The sequence below is a fragment of the Falco biarmicus genome, chromosome 1, assembly GCF_023638135.1.
Source record: "Falco biarmicus isolate bFalBia1 chromosome 1, bFalBia1.pri, whole genome shotgun sequence".
NCBI classification, from domain to species: domain Eukaryota; kingdom Metazoa; phylum Chordata; class Aves; order Falconiformes; family Falconidae; genus Falco; species Falco biarmicus.
In genome coordinates, this window is record NC_079288.1 from 79090363 (window position 1) to 79109111 (window position 18749).

Sequence of the window (18749 nt, forward strand, 5' to 3'; positions counted from 1 at the left end):
TTTATGTCAGTGTCAAGAGTTTGAGGTTTTTATATTTTTTGTTTGGTTGGCATTTTTTGATCCCATTACTGCTATCAAGAACTTTTATAAAGTCATTCTGAGCTTCTGTAGGTTTTTTGAGAAGTCAAATGTAACGCTACCTACGACGGCACACTCCTATCAATCTACTGCAGTCTTGGGCTTTAGATACTTTCCCCCTACTTATTCCTTATTTCAGTTAACATATATTACTCTCAAACAGCAATGACATCAAGAAGAGTAAATGAAGCTGTTTCCAACATTAAATACAAAAAATATTGAACCATTTTCTCCTTGTTGTAACAGCAGTTTAAACAGGAGACTAAACAGTTACAAGTTTTAACACAGTTATCTGGGGGTGGGGGGTGTAAAGCCATCACAAAACACAAGCACACCCAGCTTGGACGCACAAAATTCTGCAGAAGTTTGAGGAAAATAAAGTTGTTTTCAGTAAAATTGTTTTTGTCAAGGAATTATTTTGCGGTTGCTGTCTCTCAAAAGTTAAATACTGAGTGGGATGTGGGAGAGATAATTTATGCTTTCAAGCCTTTAGCTTGCTTTAATTCTTAAGTATATTGCAAATTCAACCCAGCAAACACTACATATTCTTGTGCCAGAATATGCCTGCATCTCATAAGAGAGGCTTTACTCCTATTCTACCTCCAAAAAGGACCCACTATCTTACCTTTAAGAAAAAAAACAAAACATAGTAAAAAAAGTTAATACAATTAATACTAGAACATCAGTTTGGCATTTTAACATGTACTCATATTGTTTACCTTGTTGCTAATCCACTGTTTTGAAGGTATTCCTGAATTCTATCCAGTTCTTCTACTGGTAACTGAGTAATACTGTTCTATAGGAAAGAGTCACAAGAATTTTACAGGACAGAAATAAGTAAAATACCCATAGGTACTTTGAACAGGTTAGGAAAATTATAGGCTGATAAAGTGAAATGTAAACAATCACGTACCTACATGTTACGTAAAAAAGATTCCTTTCCAATGAAATCACTGAAACATCATTGTATTTTGATGTAATCAAAATCATTACACTTGGTTATATTGCTAGCACTGCCCAATCTTATTTACAAATGAAATATATTTACCTGTAAAGTTGCAGCCAAAAGCATTTCTACCCGACGGCAAGCCAGTGTGTCAACCATGCGAGCAAGCACACGGAATGGAGTACACAGAAGCTTATCAACATATAATGTTAAGACAGCCCCAGACTGGCTGAGATGTATCCCTTCTAAGCACTGTAAAGTCTTCTTCAGAGTTGTGGGCTGGATGTTGAAACAAAACAAACCAGGAAACAGACACACACACACACACACACAAAAAAAAAGGCAATCAGTTGGAATACAAAGACCTTCAAGCTAAAGGGAAAGGCATTTAGAAAAACTATTAGCAGACTAGTTGATCAATATAATCATCTATATATGAATAGGTTTGAGTTACTGGGTTATTTAATTAACATGAACATTAAGTTGTTTAATGTTTAACTGTAAAAGCTTACTCTTACAAAGAGTAAGCAAAAAGTAGGGAGCAAAGCTTCTAGGGAAAAAAGCTAGAAAGACTTAAGTGGAATTGTAGAAAGCTCTGAAAATAGTGAGAAGCTTGAACCCTTGCTGGAAGAAGGTAGGGGCATGAACAGTCAAAACAAGAGACAGCAATGGCCACTCAGGATTAAACAGGGTGCAAAGAAATGTTTAGATTTTTTTTACTATTAGCACCAATTCATCACTAATAATCTAAAGGGAGAAACACAAAGACAAACTAGTTTGACTCGTGGAACCAATCTTCTCTTAGAGTAGACTGTAAATACCAGCTATTTTAATTTCACTGACTTTTCTGACCATCACCAAACGTTTCACAGAATGACATCGTCCATTCAAACACCTTTAGTTCATTCTACCTCAGACACTAAAGCCCAGATTAATCTCGTTCACCTTTAAAGCGTTTTACTCACATGCCTAAATCACTAATACAGTTGCACTAGACTTGCACAAACAATGGGAAAACAGGGAATGTTACCAGGCTATTCATGGTATGGTAGCATCTCCCATCATTAGCTCTAGAGGAAACCCAGCAAATGACATTTCCCATCTAGTGAGCTCTCAAGATAAAGAGGGATGCATACAACCTTACATCCCTATAAAATATCATTCATGCCTTTTAATCTGAAACCTAAAATAATCAACAGAAATCATACACTGAATTTCTGAAGCAGTATTTCCCTCACCAAGAGGCTACAACCTGTGGGGCGAATCAACGGGGAAGGCAGAGTTTGCAGATCATTTTCATGTTGTTAGGTCCTACCGAAGATGGACTAATTCCTATTCCTGCCCCTGTAGTTAGTACTTCTGTTATTTACGCTACTAAGACACTGAAATCAAAGACATAGGTTACAGGTTTAATTTACCCTTCAGATATTATGTGGGGTTAATACCCAGAAAGGAAGAAAAGCAGCTTAACCAACTCTACTTGAATTCATAGATTTGATAGATTGGAACACATCTGATACTAAAATTGCTAATATATTGTTGCATTTTTAAAGAAGTGACTCTAAAAATAAAATCAGAAGTTGATAAATGACCCAGAAATGTCAGAATTTGCATACTTATCAGTTAAACTTATGCTAAAGTGTAAGTGACTTTATTCTTTAAAAAAAGTCAAAAAGTTAAACTTACAGCTGCAAGATTCTCACACCGTGACTGAATGGCCTGGATGAAGAGACCACTGGCTGCTGAGTTCCTGTGAACAGCACTAATAAAGTCTTGTACTGGAGGCTCATGGGACAGATTAATCAAGTCTTGAACATGATTTACAATAAGCCAGGTCAAGTGTTCTGAATCATGTAGGTTTTGACACTAAATGGGAAAGAATTAAAATCTGATTCCAGTAATACCCATGTTAAGCGTTTAATTACCAAGAACTTTATTTGACACAACATGAATTTTTCACATAAAATTCTGGTAGCTAGTTTGGAATAATGGCACAGTGGCTGTATTTTAGTATCACCATCATTATTTTTATGACTGTCCTGGTTTCAGCTGGGATAGAGTTATTTTCTTCTCAGTAGCCAGTGCAATGCTGTGGTTTGGATTTAGTATGAGAATAAAGTTGATAACACACTGATACTTTTGTTATAAGCATTACTTAGAAACAACTAAGGCAAGGACTTTTCAGTTTCTTAGGCTCTTCCACCAAGAAGGCTGGAGGGGCACAAGAAACTGCAAGGGGACACAGCCAGGACAACTGACCCAAACTAGCCGAAGGGACATTCCATACCATAGAGCGTCATGCCCAGTATATAAACAGGGAGGAGCTGGCTGGGGCCTGCCCATTGCTGCTCGGGGACAGGCTGAGCAGCAGTCAGCAGGTAGCGGACAACTGCGTTGTGCACCACTTGGGTTTTTTTCCCTTTTGGATTTTATTCCTCTCCCTCTCTCTCTCTCTCTCTCTCTCTCCCCCTCTCATTACAATTGTTAGTATTATTATTCAGTTTTAATTATTAAATTGTTCTAATATCAATCCACAAGTTTTACCTTTTCCCCCAAATCTCATCCCCATCCCTCTAGGGGGTGGGTTGGGGGCCAGTCAGCAAGCAGCTGCACGGTACCTAGCTGCCGGCCGGGGGTTAAGCCACAATAGTGACAAAAATTCCAAATGCATTTGATCTTGTTGTTGCAAATGAAGAGATTTGTAACAAATTTGTAATTTTTTTTAAGAAACGCTAAAAATCCAGGCCAGAAACAAGTAAATTCGAGAAAGGTCAATTCAAAGATGCCACTTTTAAAGAAATACTGTTTGAAATAAACATGCACATGCACAGACTTGTAAAGTATGATTTTCATTTAGTCTTCTTTTTAAAGATTTCTTATTACTACTGGCCTTAAACATAACACAAATAATTTCTGGAAAGCAAATCCGAAGAGATTTATCAATAATTAATTTTAAACCTACAGAGGCTATATCTGTATCAACAAGCAGTGCAATGCAACAGCTGCAGAGCTAACCAGTCATGCTGAGAGGCTGACACTTCCCAGTAAAGAGGTTTTGGATGGTTTTACCTTGGACCACCTCTAATCTGACTCCAGTGACTGAACATCCATTAGTACTTGAAGTGTTTCTTAAACATAGCTTTTGGTTTAGTTGAACCTGAAAAGAATGCAGTTCGCTTGCCCCAAAACTGCTCTGCAATGCAAACCAAAGTGCAATACTAGATATTACATGAAGATTCTCTTCAAAAGTTCCCAGTGAACTAAAATGTTAATATTGAGACAGCAAGAGGCCAAAGCCACAGGAACTGCTCTCATTAGAAAGCCAAAACAGAAGTTAAATGTGAATGTAAAACCTCTCCTCTTAAGGTACAGAGACAGAAATTTGTCTCCTAGACACTATGCACTGCTACTGATGTTGGGAAGCCTAACACTAATGAGGTGCTAGGAGCACACTAAGAAGTAAGAATTCTCCGCTGGGAACCATATCCCTATGACCCACCAGGTATCCTTTCCAAGCCAAGAGAATTCTCTGTTCAGAACAGGAAAAAAAAACCACCAAATGAGGTCACACCTAAGCTTATAGAAGCACCACCTGAAAATAAGATGGCTGATTTCACAAGTCTTCATTTTTCACTTGTGAACCAGGTTCAGTTAATAAAAGACTGTCAGTATAATAAGATAACTCAAAACTATAGTTATAAAACTCGTAATTCATAACTTACAACATAGTCACAAAAAAGAATGAGTGCTCCTCTTCTCACTATCTCTCGATTGCACATACCACGTTTAGATTCTGAATGAGATTCATCGCTGTCTCCAGATATCTGAGGGCTAAGCAATTTAGTAGTTGAAAGACTGTGTCTCCTGCAAGAAGCACATTAGATTTTGTTACCACTATTACTATGGCTACTGAAACATTAATAATCAAATTGCTTGGAATATCCTACCAATGTGCTTACATAATATTTATTTTCCTAGAAACTTCATTCAAACACCAAACTGCTTTGAAGCAGACACTTTGCCTTCAATCAGCTCTTTACATTCTGACGGTTGTAGATTCAATTTTTTGTTCCATTCTTATTACTTCCTTGGACAGGCTGAAGAACTTCTGAAGAACTAACCAGGTTATTTAAAAGAAAAATATGGGCTACTGCATCCCTGGTAGGATAACAATTTTCTTCTCAAGCCAAACCAGTGCTCTTGAGCACTTAGTCTAGTGTCAGATTGAAAGTGATGCCCAAGCCAGAAAAAACAGAGGTGATACTGGTAAATAAAAAAAGATAACTGCAACAAATAGCAGATGTCACCCGAGCTATTTTAGTTGCCCTACTTCTCCCATATGCCAAATAATTTCATGTTTCCTCGAATTAGAATAATATTTTTTCACATCATGAGGTTGAGCTGAGGCAAGAATGTCACATTTGAGCACAAATTGATTCACTCATGTTGCAGAGCAAGATTAGTTTTCCCTAACATTCACTCCATAAGCAACAGAAAAGCCTCCCAAGTCAGTTGTTGGTCTCCCTCTACAGTTAAAAGAGGGATACCCACCCACACAGGGGATATCTACCTTACCCCACAGGACTAATCATTCCAGTGCCTGACAGGTCGCATAAACTAACTTCATACCAAGAGAATGCTTTTCTGATTTTAGACCAAATCTCTGAATTTCAGACAGCTAACATTAACTGAGGTTACTATGGCGCTTGATGCTAATGAATTAGCATGGTGCTGATACCGTGTTTTCATAAGACTTAGACACAGACCCACTGAGAGAACATATGTAACTGTAGTTACACTTACACTGGTCAGATCCTGTTTTCATAAATACAACAGTATATATCATCTGCACTGGCTGGTTATTTGCTAAAAGGTGAAATACAAAGTCTCCACTGGAACACGAAATACTAAGTATTTTCTTGTAGTTATTTCCATAATTTTAATTAAAAGCAATAAACATGATACATTCTTGCCTTAAAAGTGGAGAGATTACTTGGTATTTCCTTTTGAGGAACAACTGAGCGCAGAATACATTTCCTTAGTTTGGAAGACAGACTGGTATCAGAATAGACAGTACGTATACACATAAAGTAAATGCACAACTATCTATTTCAGAATCCCAATAATACTATTCAACAGGCTGACAGGCTTAGCAGAAAACAGCTAGCTTGTTTTAATATAACTTTAACAAATATAATGAGACACACTGCTACTACTAGGGATCAAAAACAAATCTTACTTTGGGGTTTGATGTACTTCTGACCACCAGTTGTAGTTGGTATAATTGACAAGAAGCAGGATTTGACACCAGAGGAGAACTAAAGATGGATGCGTGGGAATCATGGACTGAACAAGCTCACTCAAACTTTCAAGGGTATAGAAACTACCATCAGATCCATCTCCTGTAAAAAGTCTGGTGGCTGCAGCTGTGATCCTTCTAAACATCCCTGAAAACAAAAAAAAAAGCATGTTAAAAGTAACCATGATCTAATCTGAATTCTGATGTTTTAAAATTATTCAAGTTACCCTGAAAATTCAGTTCTTGTTTCATAAGCCACTACCATTCCTGAAAAAAAGGTATATCCCAAGTGGTTTTACAAATGTAAGGCAAGTCATGGGGTTTGCCCAAGGGCAATGTGTAAACAAGTAATGACCAGCTCCCAGACCTAACAAATAATGCTTTAGTTAAGCTTCATTACAATTCTAGTCTGTTTTCTCAACTTTTTCCTCTGTCATGCAGCAAGAAGTTTATGATATGTGAAAACCTTTACCAAATCTAAAATTGTTCATTATAGACCAGATTTAGGGTTTTTTTGTTTTGGTTTTTTTATAAAGTAAAACACAGAACTTTTAATTAAAAACTATGCTGTAAATACGATTCTACACGCTAAGGAAGATTGCTTACAAGTATCCTACTCCAGCTAACAGTTCCCCAAATACATTTAGTTGAAATTAAACTGACACCCTTCCATCCAATTTCTAAAGTGCAAGAAGAAAATGTTTTTAAGTGGAGAACCCTGCATATGGAAAACTCAGCACAAAAGCTGAATTTTGCTTTCTGACTTGCTGATTCTGTATTCATATGTCAAAATGAAGGGTGGGAAAACAAGGAAAATGGATAAACTTAAAAGCTGTCTAAAGGCACAAGATTTTTTTAGTTTCTGTGAGAAGCTAAGATCATGGGGAAAAGTGGGGGGTTTTTTTCAGAACCAGTTAGAAACCAAAAGCTAATCATAATAATGAAAGAGATCTCTAGTGTTGCTTGCTTGCCTTGTGGATATAAAGAAGAATGAAGCTGTAAATTCCACAGCCATGTGGACCAGTTTAAGCCACCCCTAGGACCAATAAATACACAATGTAAATAGCAAAGAATGGGAAAAATAACTGAGCCTCAAAACTCAGGTTCCATACTAGCAAGCCATTGCTATTACCATTCCAGATTCTTGCATTTGCAGTAATTGCACCATCTAGTGACCTTCTACAGTCATGAAAGCCACAGCATGCTAATCTTTTCGCTTTGTCTATGACTTATTTCTACTAACTTCAAAGTAGCACACTGAAAATGTTTATTTCTAATCTTGCAGCTTCCTATAGCTGAATACATAGGAGTCAGCACTGCCCATATTTTGGAAAAAAAAAAACCAAAAGAACAAAACACTGATGGGTGAGAAGACAAAACATCCAAGTAGAGAAGTGGTGAAAAATGATAGAATACCTTAGTCTACATTCCCAGACACAAATCACTATAAGCTGCACTTGTAATTAGGAGAATACAATTTACAGAGAAAAAAAAATTATAGAGAACTTAACCGAATGAAAGTATTACAAAGGCAGGCACTTAGTTAACCCTAAGCCTAAACCTGAAAGAAAATGTTATGACATGAAAATACAGCCCAGGTGTCTGAATAACTTTCCTTCTACTCTGTTATACCATATAAAGCAACCACATTACTACTAGTAGTTAGGGTTGGTTCGTAGTCTTACATTGAACTACTTTCTAAAGATCACACAATACACATACCACAGTGCTCTGCATAAACATTTTAATATTATTTTAATTTTAATTTTACATGTAAGTTTCTACCTAGTTCCTGGCAGCACTCATAGTGCAGCTTGGAAGCCAGTCGCTGCGGCAGAACTAGCCGAGCCTTCCCTTCCCATTATGCCCAGTTCCCACTGTGGAAGAATCCACTTCCCTGATTTCAATCACCAGTTTGATTTTCTGATTTCATTGGCCTTGGCTTGACATCACTTAATCACTTATGCTAAGGTGATTTGGAATAAGTTACTTGTTACAGTATGTGTTTCAAATGTTTCTCCATAACATAATATAATAGCATAAACAGTTATTATCGTAACAGACGCATGGGAAAAGAGAACTATTACTCGCTACATCTTGAGTCTTGTGCCCTAAAGCAGGCTTAAAACAAAGATCAAGGAAGGCTCTGGTCACTATCACTGTATTTTGTGCCTCTTCACACACAGTCCTGGAGTCTTTGTGGCAAGAACCAATGTTTGCAGGGCTTTGTTTCTTAAACCAAAGCTCTCTTCTGACAAGTCAAAAGACAAAACATCATCTACCATGGCTGCACAAACTCTCACAACATAACTCAATTAGTTTCCCAATCACTTTTCTACCTGTTACTGTCACTGAAGATGAGGAGGAGTAAAGCTACTGGAAGTTAGATCAAGGCAATGCAGAAGCTTTGGGCTTTGACAGAGAACTAGTTGAAGACCTGAACACTTCCATCAGCACTTTTTTTTTTTTAAGGCCTACACCTACAATACTTATGTTTGCAAGAAGCAGGTAGCTGCAACAACAGGAATAGAACTCAGGAGTTTTTTTTCCTCAAGAAAGGACTGAACTCTGTAGGAAGAGCTTAAAAAGAAAAAAGATTAGAGGTTGTTGGGATACAGTGTAGCATAGAATCATGTTAAACGTCTAATAATAGTATTCTGTAAGCACTTTTGTTGTTATGCACATCTGCTAGTAGTGAAGTACTGTAACTCCCATTTTACAGGCCAGGTTCTCAGGGTGTTTCAAGGCCAGTTCCTTGTCCAGTATCTGTAAGGGAGTCTGTGAACAACCGGGGACTTGGATGCAATTTAAAAGGTCTTGGCACCACTACTGTAATCCACGGTTGGATTTCAGCTGCAGGCTGAAAATTAGAAGGCAAAGAAGAACAGTCATAGTAAAGAAAGAATAAAAGAAACTGAATATAGTGACACTATTCAGAAAATAAGACCAAGAAATCACGCTGACTAAGTAATTACCAAAAGGCCAGAGACTGGGCATCTAGCAGAAGATGCCTATGGCAGAATTCCCAAACCTGAAGAAAGGAGCTCAAGACCAGTGAGGTGGAACAGTACTACTTCTCCTACTTTTCTGGTTTTGGTTGTTTGTTTCATTTCGGGTTTGGGTTTTTTTAAAAATGTTTTTATTAATTATGACAAAGAACAGGAACCTACCCTGTCATGAGCCCGAGCCAGCGGTCTTTAACTCAGTATTTTAAGCCTGGACATAACTACCAACCTCCAAAGCGAGAAACACCATGAGAAATACAGACCAAAATTTGGAATGCTTTGCATTTTTGGAGTGGAAAGTTTTAGACAGTTAAAAGGAGAAATAAAAAGTCACTAGTTACATTTTGTTCCACATAGACAGAAGAACTGTGAAAAGTGTGACCTGCATGCACAAGCACAAAGTTTGGGAGGTTCTTTATGCCCTTAGCACCTATGTATTCCTTCTCAGTAGTTCGATGCATTCAACAATTGTCTCAACTGAAAAACCATTCTGTCACTGTATGCTACAGCACAAGGCAGTATTTAAAGTAATACCTGATTTGAAGATATGTATTAAGCACATAAGCAGCGTGCCCAGCTCCTGGCAGTAGAAAGTATGTTGCTGTTCATTCATGTCCACTCTCAATTGTTTGGTAACAATATCTTCCAGTAGAATGCCAACCAGTTGTAATAAGAACCTTGAAAAATCACATATACAATCAACAGAAAAACTATTAACACAACATCTTTCAGGATAAGATGAGGTTTGCCCATGAAACTCTAAGTTTGAAAAAATAAAATACGAAGACCTTGTCCATTCATCCCCAATAGGATGCCAAATTAAATGCTACAGAACAGGTCGACCTAAACCAAATATGATGCTATAAGTATGGAGAGATGATCACAAGCACTTAATTACATATTAGATATTGGATCTGGGTTATTTACTCATTAGCTAAAGTCATGATAGCACGCACATACCAGCCCCACCTCACACAGCAAAGATTCAAAAAGTGCTATAGTGTCTTAACAGTGATTTGCAGTGAGCTAAAACACACCATGACAGTTACTGCAGCTCAGCTGAGAAGGGGTAACTGCATGTCACAGTAATTCAGCTTTTTAAAGCCTCATCTATCTATACTCTACCGAACAGGTTCCATATCAAACCCCCAGCCTGGGGAGTGGTATGGATGGGGGTGTGGAACCCAAACATAAAAAACCCCAACAACAAAAAAACCCTAATTCACAACACACACCCCCCCCAAACAAATCCACACACCAAATAAGGGCATTTGAGTAACGACATCCATCCTCCTTGCCATAATCATTCCTCAAGTCATTCCTGTTGGACATGATGTCACATTAAGGGAGTCCAGAAGCCCCTTTTCCCTCTACCCATCATCCTCATCAATGAGCTGAGTAAGAAACACCAAGTTATTTCTATGTGAAGTTCCATACTTAAGTAAGAAGTTCTCATTTTCTTAAACAAATAGCTAATTAAAATGCTTCCCACCACATAAGAGCATAATGCCTTGAAGACAAGCACTGTGGCAGCATAATACAATTGCCATCTCTCCACAATTCTTTTGCCTGAAGTCTGTCACACTGAAGACATCGGTATGGAAAGCCAACTACACAAAGCCATTTGTTCCTTAAAAATAGGAAATAGAAAGCAGGACTAACTTACTAGATTTGAATCTGTCTGCTACCAGGATTGTAGCAGAAAAATCAGGGCTTCTGCTAAGGGGATGACTCATCTTTCAGTCCCCTCACAGGAAGGAAAGGATTAACTAGTTAAGTTTTTAGACCCAGTTTAAGTAAGTCCAGGATTCATACATTTTAACAGCTCCATGAGGTTCTTCACTTGGCTTGAGAAGAGGCATCGGAACAATCCGAAGTCCCTACTACAAACCGCTCATCTCCTCCCTCTGCTCTCCATCTCATCATTCCCTCCTCCACACTCACTCCTCCCATATCAACTCATTAACAGACTTTATTCCTATCAGATAACAGTTCTACATGTGTATATATTGCCCAATATATTTGTGATTTCTCAAATCTTAATCTTTCCCCTTAATTATTCAAAAACAACATACCTAGAAAATGTCTCTTCAGGAAGATATTTAGCCTGTTTAACCTCAGTGCGATCCTCTGGTGCAGATACATTATTTTCTCCATGTCTCAGTCTGTTAATTGCTTGACATGAAATCAGATATGGTGAGAAGGAAAGCTCTTGTATACGGGATAGAACGATGTCTTCTGTTGACTGTGAAATCAGAACTCTAAGGATAGCTAAAATTCCAGAAATCCATAGCTGGACAGTGCTCACTGATGCCTAACACAAACACAAAAATGCATAAAATTGAGTACTTTTGAAGTGAAACAACACAACATAGGAACGAATTCAAATACATTAACACTTTCATTAACTGTTGTACAAAATCACACCCTTTTCAGAATGGAGCAAGCAGGAAATAACATTTATGTTTATATCTTCCAAAATGCTATTCTTGTGGTAACTGTCAAGCTTACATTCACTCTGTTAAACAAGCTCTCAACTATAAAAACGGCACTAATACAGGAAAATGTGACTATCTATTAAATTGCATTCTAGAATTCATTATGACAGTATGTTTCTCTATGTTCCTGATCCTCAAAATACAAAATGAAGGCAAATAATCCATAAGCAGAACGTTCTTGTATGAAGTGCTCCCAGTTGGTAAGTCACATTAGTTCTAACCAATTATTTCCTAAAATCCACTGCAGGTACTTTAACGCCACATTGCAAATTCAGAAAGAGAAACACGTGCTCTTTTGTTTTGCATGAAATACACCAGATTCTCTCTTCTCTGGAAACAACTGCTTACCATTGTTTTAGGAGTAACAAACATACTCCTTAAAAGCATGTCCACAGGGCGAAGGGATGAAGGAGCCAAAATTTCAAACAAAGTGTTCAATACTCCCAGAGCATCATGAGAGTCTATATGCATCTGTAAAAGAAAAACACAAAACTAATTTGTAACTAAAGGTAACTGCCTTTATTTATTTATTTATTATTTTAAAATTACCATTTCATGTTTTAAACATTTTTATGACCACCTTTGTGTAATAAAACTGTCCTTTACAGTACAAAATTCAGAGCAACTAAAAGCTATGAAAGGTAAATTTTCATTGCAGTCCTTCTGACACAGGGGCTTTGAGAATACTGACACACAAAAAAATTCGATATACATACCACATATTTTATCAGGATAAATACGTCATATTCAGAGAATGAGACCAGAAGACTGACTTGTCATAAAATTTAAAAAACTTTTCGCCTCCCTACACATCCTACCAGGCATATTTATAGAAAGCAATACTGGCTGTGCATAGATTTAAGCAGGTAACTAGGAAAAAAACATTCCTAATCATCTGAAAAGGGAACAGTTACAATGGTATTACACTGCAGCAACAGAGGTAGGACACTTGATGAGGTTTTTAGATAAATTATAAAATAATCAACTGCAAAAAGCAAAGGACTGGACCAATCTGGATGACCCTAGCTTGTTTAAATAATTTCATAGTTGAGCACATGCACAGATTGAAATTGCTGTTATTTTGTATGAATCTGCCAACATTTTAGCTTTGCTCAAAACCTGTTGTCTGATCTACAGTAACTGCCCACTCTCTCCAGCCATGAGGTATCCTCCCGGGAGTAGGGATCTGCCATTATGCAGTAAAGAACATTAAGGGCACAGTTTCACTAGTTTCACTTTTTATCCTTGAAGTAAGTGTTTCTAATTCCAGGAAAGCTGTATCAAAGTCAAGTCCTCTGTTGCTCAGGGAGCAGCACTTGGGGAGGGGGGGTGGGAATCTTTCTCCTAAAAGGAGTCATCTTTTCTTTCCAGATACAAGGGGTCTACTCACTGCACTGCACGTTGGGGAAGGAAAGAAAAACATGCACACACCAGAGAGAGTCTAGCACTTGGCTTGGAACATCTGTTGTAGGGACAGCTGAGATTGATAAAGGTCACCCTGAGCCTTGTCCCGGCTGAACAACGTGCACAAGTATCTGACTTTCTGACTGGGGGAAGTGGGAGGAGGAGACAATGAAAGTACAGAAGAAAGAGCCAGAATCTTTTCAGTGGTATCCAGTTCTAGGATGGAAGGCAAAAGGCACAAGTTGAAATGCAAGAAATTACACTGAAACACTGTTTTTATTTATTTGTTTTCTGCCTGTGAGCATGCTCAGACACTAGATGAGGTTGCCCAGAGAGGTTATGGAGGCTCCATCCTCAGAGACTGTCAAAACCTGATTGGACATGGTCCTAAGCAACCTGCTCCAGTAGACCCTACTTTGAGGTGAAGGCAGCATCCAGGGGTCCATTTCAACCCCAACTATGTCATGATGCTGCAATTTATTAACGCAGTTTCACACTATGTCTTTCCATTCCCCTCACTGAAGAAAAAATGCAATTAGACCCACTGCAGTTACAAAAAAATGTAATTTTGACATTCTAAAAACACGGGAGAATCTTCACACCATTTAGTAAGCACTCCGATACAATCATGTATGTAAGAGAAGTAGAACGAGCTGCTTCTGTAAACAGTCTTAAAGATACTGCACATACTTCATGCATTTAAATACCACCTTCATCACTTCAAAGACTAGTTTACCTTGCAGTAATTTTTTCAGATATGCCAACCACATCTTCAAGAAAATCTGTCTTCGTATAAAAAAATCAAATACCCAAAGCCATTATTGATACAAATATTATTTTAGATGTTTATAGATTTAAAAATTCATATAATAACCTGTTGTTTTGCAAGCATTGGGAGAATAATGTCAGCTATTTGCCGGGACAATCTTTTCCATTTGTCTTCATTTTCTTTATGACATTGTTGCAATACTAAGATGAACATTTCCAGCACCTGAAGAAAAGTCCAAAAGAATGCAAGTAAATACCCACACTAACAGAAAACGTTTAAGTAATACAGAAGTAATACACTAGTGGGAAAAATATTTAGTGTTTCATCCATCTGCCAAAAAGCAAAGAAAAACCACATGAGAAATCAACATTTCCAAACTCGATTTTCAGGTTAAAAGCTTGTTCTTAGTTATGCCTTTTTTTTTTTTTTTTGGTAAAAAAAAAAGTATTTTCCAGTTACTTTTTATAAACTAGAAAAATATGCTTTCTTGGTCCTTTTTAAATGGCATTTGTCAAAAGACTGCTCAAACAACTGAAAAAAGCATAGTATATGTAAGTGCTACATCACATACTCAAGAAAAAAGGAGAGGAAGGAAGAAAGGAATTTCCCACATGTATATTCTTTCTTCAGCTCAAAACTTAAATTTGGTCAAGAAACAAAACAGACATTTTTAATAGAGCTTGTTCACTTGAGATACGTCACTTTCATATAATGGAGCACAGCAACAGCAAGGATCACTTGTAGTAGCTGAACACGTTTTATGTGTGAGGGTTATAGAGACTACACTTTCAAGGACAGACGGGTCAACAACGTAGCAAGCAGGAATGTTAATATATGGACTGTAAAGTGGGACAGAAGAATCTGGTTCAGAAAACCAGTTAGAGCACCTGTAGAAGAAATTCAAGTAATTCAGATTCAGAAATGCAGCCAATTAAAAAAAAGTGAAAAAAAAAGATGACCAGATTCTTCCCAAAAAGCTTTCTCATGGGAGAGGAGATAAGAGAAATTGTGGGCTGAATAACTTGAACTGTGGAGCTCCATGGACAGCAGCTACATTTGTAACAGAAAAAAGTTAAAGGCTACAGCACTTGGAGCCTCTCAAATTACAGGGACACCACTGCAGAACATCCCAGCCACAGCCAGGGAAACAACAGAACTGCCCAAAGGTTAGTTCGTAAGTACTGCACCAGCAGAGCAGGACAGAGAAAGAATTACAAATGGGATGATGTGGGAAGAGCAGCGCATGGGTAGTCTTTAATAGGTTAAATAGGTGTCAGAAGGGTATCTGCTAGCAATTGCAGTACCTTATGTAACACGAAGTTATTCACTATTTCACATCATGTGTCTACAGTGTGTCATTTCATATAGTTAATATTAGCCATTTCATGATTATAAAACTACAAATTCAAAAGAAAATGTGGATACACAAAATTACCCCAATCTGAACATGTAGTTCTAACAAATTATTTTGGCAAAATGTACTGACTTTTTTCCCCCCCCAACTATTCTCAGAAAATACATTGCTTACATTAGCATATGCTAGAACTGCATTTTCACATGATGAAAGGAAAAGCACATTAAGTTTGTTAAGCACCTGAATAAGCAATAAGATCACATGCTAATTATGTCACTTCTCTTAAAATTACTTTTATGTTTTTCTTTTAAACAAAGTGTATTGGAAAAAGTCATTCTTATACTCCTACAATGCAGAAACATGTTTTCCAGACCCGTGAGGTCTGGGGCAAAGTAATCAGTGCTGTCTAAGTACCCGTTTCATTACACTATTCAAATAATTTATGTTTTTACATGTTATTGAAGATTTTGCTGTTGTACAGCAATACCTAAATCACTTCAATGCAGCATGTATCCTACTTGTAATTCTGTCCTCTCTTCCACTTTTACCCCCACTCTTAAGTTTCTTGAATGCTAATTTATTACAACTCTTAACCTTCTGTTTATTCAACCTGCAAGACAACCAAGACCGTGATCTTAACTGGAGCTTTTCAGTGCTTTGTTACCTAGGCTTGACTATAAAATCCCACAGACATGTTATTTGACTTGAAATATTAGTTTGTAGTGCAGAACCTTTCCCCTATCCCTAAAAAAATCCTTGCATACTCCTTCTATCAGGAAAGATCACACAGGTTCAGGCTATTAATGTTTTGTATAGAAAATCATTAATACTGCCTGATACATTTTTAGCAGTCAAAGCAATGTTACCCTTTTATAGGCCACATCAGGGACACTCTTCCCTCCTCTCTTACCTGATGGTACTGAATAAGTCTCAGCAGCATTGACACTACCACCTCTTTCTGTGTTTCCAACTCTTTCCCAGCATCAGCTTTATTTGTTCCCCTTAACACAAACAGATCATGAACGATGGGTTGCAGAGCTGGTATTGCTGAAACAAGATTTTTTTTTTTGTTTTAATACGAGTCAAGTCACTCTTGAACAGTTTTTTCTTGTTCTAACAGTTCAGCTACTAAAAGTAAACTGTACTTTAATTTATTGAAGGTTTTACCCATCCCTAAAAAAACAAACCCAAACACAAAACGCAAACTTATAATGCATAATGATGTCTACCTTTTTACTTCTACTAGAAAATGTATATTATGCACACATTTGCCCATTGTCAGAGCTAAAACAGGTATTTTTATAAGGTATTTCTCAGCAGAATCAATGGCAAGTATGAGAGGTGCTTCTACTTAAAGGCTGAAGGTAGAGGGAAAGGGAAGGGGACTAAAAATTAAAATCAAAACCTTTACAAGTACTGATATGTTGTGAACTTACTACCCAATAAAGTTTCAAATAAAAGCTTTTTTGCTATTACATACAACACAAAATATGGGGTAGCAGTGTTAGTAGGGTACAACAAACTTCCTGAAAGGAATACTTTTTTTTATTTAAAACTATTAAATGTTTTTATTGCTGAACTAATATTAGTGTTAGTACATTTATTATTTTTAATTACCATGTGTAACAGCTTTCCTTTCACTGGCCATGATACCATCACACAGCTGAATGATCTTAGGAATTCCAATTATCTGTTTGGAATGATACCGCTCATAAGATAGCAACACCAGGAAAAAAAAGATATTAGGAATAATTGCTTCAGACTCCCTGAAAACAAAAAATGAAGTGTCAAGTTTGAATTGTACAACTTTGTTTAGTAAAAATCAATCTTCTCACAATAAGATTTTTTCTTTAAGTTACTCTGCTTTCATACAGTATTTCTAAAATTTCTGTGCCCTGTCCTTTAATATGGGTTTTTTCCCCCAAAGGATTTCTTTCAGACTTTGACCATTATACAGTTACTAATATTAGTAACATATATCTAATGCACAACACACATTGGAGTATTTCTGTAGGAGACCCACAAAGCAAAAAACCCACTTATCTCTTTATACAAACTCAAGTGGGAGAAAAAACAGAAATAGCTGACAAAAATTCCACTGCATTGCTTATGATCAATTAGGTACTATACAAAATGTACCAGGTGATCAGAACACACACAGGTTCACAGTGAATCCACAATTGGAAGAAGTAGCTCTCCCTTCAGCAAGTGAGTCCTAGCAATGAAGTGCTGATTCCTGAAAGCATTGCTTGGTGGGCGGGGGTGTGTGCCTCCAAAGGAATGGTTTTACAACATACCAACAACGTAGCTTGGGATTTTTTTTTTCCCATGCTACTTCCTAACTTCTTCAGCCATATGGAACCTAAATCATCTGAAAGGGCTACCACTGGAGCCAGAGAATAAACATGCACATTGCTCAGAAGGTAACTCTCTTTCTTGTAAGGCAGAAATACCCAGCAAAACTAATCACTACACGCCTCAGAGTAAGACAGTTGTAAACCCACACTATTCAAAGGATCTTTGCTTGTTTCATACCTGAACTGTCCTACTTCAATGTATTCAAACTGCTTTAGCACAAATCCAATAAACACCTAGAGAGAATAAAGTGTACAACAGACACAGAGACATTAATTCCCATTTGAAACTGTTTTGATAGATTTATAAAAGTTTGTGTTTTGGAAGGAGAGAAAGGGAAGACAGGCACTGAAAATCATTTATACTTCTAGTTCATTCTAGTATGTAATGAAGCGTTCCCTCTAAGTTACAAATGATGCTGGGAATCTTGTTGACATTAGAGCTTAATCCAGTTTGCATGAATGTATGCAACATTTTACCTACAGCCTATATATTTTAAAGTATAACTTCCTCACTCACGTAACACACAATATTTGAGGCATTACAGTTAATCAACCAAAAATCTAGCACTAAACCAAAATAAAATCCAAAGTATTCATGCGTTGAAAAGATTTATCTGCGTAACTTACAAGAAAGTTACGTATTGCAACTCATACTAGTTTATAAACCCAAAAATACTGTAAGAAATAAAACACATAGAATTTATTTTATGTTACAAATTTACCGCTTATATGGACAACCACACAGACTACTGTATGTGCCTCAGGCTTCCCCCCATCATTGAAATAAAAAAAATAGTTCTCAACCATGATGCTCACTATCAGTCATATGGAAGTCCATACTCCCAGTGGAGAAAGAAGGTATTTGTATTTGTAAATGAAGTTTTATTTGACACCAGTGACTGTATTTTCCACATCATCTTACACTTAAAGACAATCTTTAACAATGAACAGTTCTTAAATTACTGTCTAAGCTCTGCAACAACTATTTATATGCAACAGAAAACCAGAAACCTGAAGCTCTTTGTGGTTGGGAATTGAG

General features: G+C 37.1%; 1 protein-coding gene across 7 annotated transcripts in view; it reads right to left on the minus strand.

Annotated features, from left to right (window-relative positions):
* HTT (huntingtin) overlaps nucleotides 1-18749 on the minus strand; it is an 87672-nt gene that overhangs the window by 26369 nt on the left and 42554 nt on the right. For all 7 annotated transcript variants that reach the window (XM_056339133.1, XM_056339123.1, XM_056339170.1 and 4 more), the window contains 12 exons: nucleotides 17889-17944; nucleotides 16971-17119; nucleotides 16264-16400; nucleotides 14105-14221; nucleotides 12175-12297; nucleotides 11404-11642; nucleotides 9863-10005; nucleotides 6264-6471; nucleotides 4747-4888; nucleotides 2711-2890; nucleotides 1127-1303; nucleotides 798-874 (listed from right to left, as the gene is read on the minus strand). In XM_056339133.1, coding sequence (XP_056195108.1) covers nucleotides 798-874; nucleotides 1127-1303; nucleotides 2711-2890; nucleotides 4747-4888; nucleotides 6264-6471; nucleotides 9863-10005; nucleotides 11404-11642; nucleotides 12175-12297; nucleotides 14105-14221; nucleotides 16264-16400; nucleotides 16971-17119; nucleotides 17889-17944 — 1748 coding nt within the window. The remainder of the gene's footprint in view (nucleotides 1-797; nucleotides 875-1126; nucleotides 1304-2710; nucleotides 2891-4746; nucleotides 4889-6263; nucleotides 6472-9862; nucleotides 10006-11403; nucleotides 11643-12174; nucleotides 12298-14104; nucleotides 14222-16263; nucleotides 16401-16970; nucleotides 17120-17888; nucleotides 17945-18749) is intronic.